This window comes from Dermacentor silvarum, chromosome 3 (assembly GCF_013339745.2).
Source record: "Dermacentor silvarum isolate Dsil-2018 chromosome 3, BIME_Dsil_1.4, whole genome shotgun sequence".
In the NCBI taxonomy this organism is placed as follows: Eukaryota; Metazoa; Arthropoda; class Arachnida; order Ixodida; family Ixodidae; genus Dermacentor; species Dermacentor silvarum.
The window spans coordinates 1,620,968-1,625,132 of record NC_051156.1 but is presented as its reverse complement, the minus strand read 5'-3'; the positions used below and the strand labels follow the sequence as shown (position 1 = coordinate 1,625,132).

Here is a 4,165-nt window from a genome sequence, read left to right as displayed (position 1 = left end):
AACCAGGGACCCCTCGCTTTCGAACGCGCGGCGCTCGTCACTACGCCACGAAGCGCACATGGACACACGCACCACGATGACAATAAATACCCAACATTAACGAAAGACTGCGCGTTTCTAACGCCTTTGTGCTAGCGCGTTACGGCCCGTGTAAGAAGCTGGTGTAAGACGCTGTGGCCTCTCCGCCTTACCCCCGTATTCATAAACGCTCCTCGACTTGAACTTGACTTGCCACCACCTTAGTAACCTACAACTAGAAGAAATGACCCTCGGAAGCGTCGGCACACCGCAGGGCTCCGTGATATTGCCGCTGCTCTTCAACCTGGTCATGATCGGAGTTGCGGAGCGACTAAACGCGCGAGTCCCGCACGTCCGTTACACGATCTACGCGGACGACATCACGCTATGGGTTGCCGGCGGCAGCGACGGGTACATCGAAGAAGCGCTACAAGAAGCAGTGAACACAATAGAAGATCAGCTGGATGGCACCGGTCTCCGATGCTCGCCACAAAAGTCCGAACTCCTGATCGTCCCACCACCCGGGCGATATAGGAAGAAAGCTACTGAAGACTCGGAGAAGATCGTGCTCCGAACCAGAGGCGGCATCGTCATTCCGAAAGTCTCTAAGCTCCGTGTCCTAGGCATGGTGCTCGAAGCCAGTAGGAGCAACGGCGTCACCGTCGACAAGATTATCACTAAGATGGGTATCGCCCCGCGACTCATCAAGCGAGTTGCGACACGCCACAGAGGGATGAAGGAGGCCAGCCTACTACGTCTGGTGCAGTCCTTCGCCATCAGCCACGCTGCCTACGTAGGCGCGTTCCACTACTGGAAAGTACAGGAGCGCGACCGGATAAATGCGGCCATCAGAAGGACATACAAGGCTGCGCTCGGCTTATTCAACTACACGAGCACAGCCAAGCTGCTCGAGCTGGGGGTGCACAACACCCTCGAAGAAATCGCAGAAGCGCAAAGAACATCTCAGCGCGAGAGACTCCAAACCACACGAACGGGACGAAGCACTCTGGCCAGACTAGGCCAAGGCACGAACACTACTGACAACGAAGCGAAGAGACATCACGCCCTCCCGAAAAGGGCCCTCCGCCGACTGGTGGTGGCGCCCCTACCAAAGAACATGCACCCGGAGCACAGCCAAGGCCGACGAGACGCACGAGCCAAGGCCCTCACTGAAGCACATGCCAACGATAACGGCGCCTTATACGTGGACGCCGCTAAATACAAAGACAAAGAAGACACATACGTGGCCGTAGCAATACGCGCCACAACAGGCGAAATCTACAGTGCTTGCAGCGTCCGTGCGAAGCAAGCGCATCAGGCGGAAGAAGCCGCCATTGCGCTGGCCCTCGCCGACAACAAGTGTACAACGATCCTGAGCGACTCGCGCACAGCGGTTCGGAACTACGGCAGAAATAATGTGTGTGCCAGTGCGGTGCGCGTTGTGAAGTGCAGTGACAGACAGTGCACCGACGGACTGCGGACTCGTCTCCGATGGTTCCCGGCGCATCAAGGCTGCTACTTCGGGAGCACCTCCCCAAACCGCAATGAGACTGCGAACGCCGCTGCGCGAGGTCTTACTCGCCGCGTGGTGGCACCAGCGTCCCTCGTCTTAGCGGAGGGAGTAGCCACCGACGATGACGAAGAAGAAGCCGAACTGGTAACGAGCTACGCGGACGTGCTGGAATGGTACCGGAGCGCACGTCGCTCCATGCCGGACCCACACCCGCAGCTCACCAGAGAACAGGCGGTACTCTACAGACAGCTGCAAACGAACTCGGTGCTCACGCCTGCGCTCGCGCGCTTCATATGCCCCGAGGTCTACGAGAGCGCAAAGTGTAGTGTGTGTAACAGTGCGACCGCCACGCCAACTCACGTGTTGTGGGATTGTAAACTGAATCCAGAAAAGGCAGCGGCCTACCCAGGCACACTGCCAACGGACATTGCCAGTGCCGTAACGGCTCAGGACTCAGAGCAACAACTACAGGCGGTCCAGCGGATCGAGACAGCTCTCGCTCGCCAAACGCGCAGGGACGCACACGACGGGACCCAGGGGCGACAGCCTCGTGGAGAACGTTGGGTCCCCCGGCGTAAGCGACGAGACGCAACTTGATGACTGCACATATATAGTCGGGTAGGAAGAGGGCCCTGCGTGGCACCCTGCTACCTCCGCCGGTGCTTTAATAAAGTTCATTTCTCTCTCTCTCTCTGCCACCGCCTTGGGCAGCGCGTTCGAAACGCGTTGAAGGCGGTGGCAAGTCAAGTTCAAGTCGAGGAGCGTTTATGAATACGGGGGTTATACTCTCTCAGCAGTCATGTGATGGCGTCGGCAAACGCGGTGCACGCTCCGGCATGTGGAAACGGCTGCGTAAGACGCTGTGGCCTCTCCCCCTTACTAGAGAGTACTGCACGTTTCTAACGCGTTTGTGCTAGCGTCCCCTTAAGCGGGAGATGGTGCAATTATAATGAAGGGCGCTGTTATAAAATATGAATGACGTCACATATGGCGCGTGTAATTGTTCGAGTCAATCGTTCGATTTAGTGAGGCGAGACTGGGCGAATTACACGGAAGATTCACGGTTTACCGATGATTCCCTCCGGAGCTTCGCCCACTCATCATCATTCACCCCGTGGATATGCTGTGATTTTTTTCTCCAGCTCGCACAATTCATTTAAAAGGAGAAGCTGCATGCTATCCAGGTCGGGAGCGGACGCCGCCTTCAACATACGGCACGTACCCTCACGATCGTCGCGTCGTCAACGTCTTCATTGCTAGAAATTGTGCCAGGCACTTACACACTTAATAGTAGCTTCTTTTGGAGAGGCAAATACTCCTGCAGGAGAAGAGTTGTGGCTTCCATCGTACCGCAACAACACAACTAGATGTACAAAACAAAACCACCCACCACACCGCACACTTATGCGGTTTGTGCAGCATTTTCACTAGCCGCGACTGCGGACTAAGCGATCGCAGTCTCAACGCGTTTAAAGGCTGAAAAATTATGTACTATTCTATTTTCAAAAAAAATGTGGTTGATCCCTCTTATATAGGAATCGGTATAGAACACGAAAGTGAAACGTGTCTTCACAGAAGTAGTGTAATGTTTATTGCACATTGATATATAATGTCTATTGGTGTTTTGTGGCTAAAGCGCCCTTAGGCGTTGATGCACCCACGCTGACGCCTGGTGGCACGTCTCCTCCATCACGACTACCAACGTCGATGACCATGAGCAACCGTCGTGCATATGGAAGCTGCACTACGCTGCACACGCTAGCACAACGCGAAAGACGAAGCACGTAACTGACACACTAATACAACGCGCAAGACAAAGCACCTAACTGAATCGTCACCGAGTCAAATCAGCGCGTACAGCGCGTCGTAATTGCAGCCTCCGCGATCAACTTCAGAAACATTTTCAGAGCTAATGGCGGAGGCCACGCTCCGCTGTGCTGAGTACGGTGAACGCCACCTAGGTGGCGTTGGTAATGCTTCTTGATGCCAGCGTCCCTTCGTATGCTGGCATCGAGGCGTCGTAGTGCTGAGACCACCGAAGCGTTCACTGTCGGTGCGCGTTAGTGTCATAATGCAGTACTTCTCTTTTCTGCTCGTAGGCGGCGGCACCGCCCCGAGCAAGAGCGCGGGTACACGGAGGAGTGTTAGATATATAAGGCGCGTCTGTGTAGCTCTCTGCAAATGCGTTTGTGGCGCAATGGGTTAAACGCTCGGCGATCTATCGTCGCGGACCGAGAGGTCGTGGGTTCGATTTCCAAATTTTGCATGTTTGTGGAACTTTTTCTTCTGGTTTCTTTCTTTGTATTATGTTCTATGACGTATTTCCGTGACGGAAATACGTCAGTGAAGTCTTGGTGGACCCCGGCATAAAACACTTTCGTGTTAAAAATAATATGAAATTGTAATATTTGACTAGTTTCCATGTTGTTTTTATTTAACGATGCAGTCATGGATACTTTGTAAGCAGGGAGCAACCTTGGGCGTCGCTACGACGGAAATCGCGCGGTCAAAGACGCATGTGAAAGCTGCCAGCGAAAATCGCTCTGCGACGTGCGCGACAGAACGATTTTTTTCGCCCCAATCGCGCCATGTGAAACGGCCTGACCGCGTTTCTAGGTGGTTGCTTTCGCCGAG

At 54.3% G+C, this 4,165-nt stretch overlaps 1 protein-coding gene across 1 annotated transcript; it reads left to right on the top strand.

Annotated features, from left to right (window-relative positions):
- The first annotated feature begins 262 nt into the window (after window positions 1-262).
- LOC119443684 (uncharacterized) lies at window positions 263-2,128 on the top strand. The gene has a single exon (XM_037708401.1). The coding sequence runs from the start codon at window positions 263-265 to the stop codon at window positions 2,126-2,128; it is 1,866 nt and encodes a 621-aa protein (XP_037564329.1).
- Window positions 2,129-4,165: the final 2,037 nt, after the last annotated feature.

What these genes read in the sequence shown, in the direction of transcription:
- LOC119443684 (XM_037708401.1), top strand. Translation starts at nt 263, where the DNA reads ATGACCCTCGGAAGCGTCGGCACACCGCAGGGCTCCGTGATATTGCCG.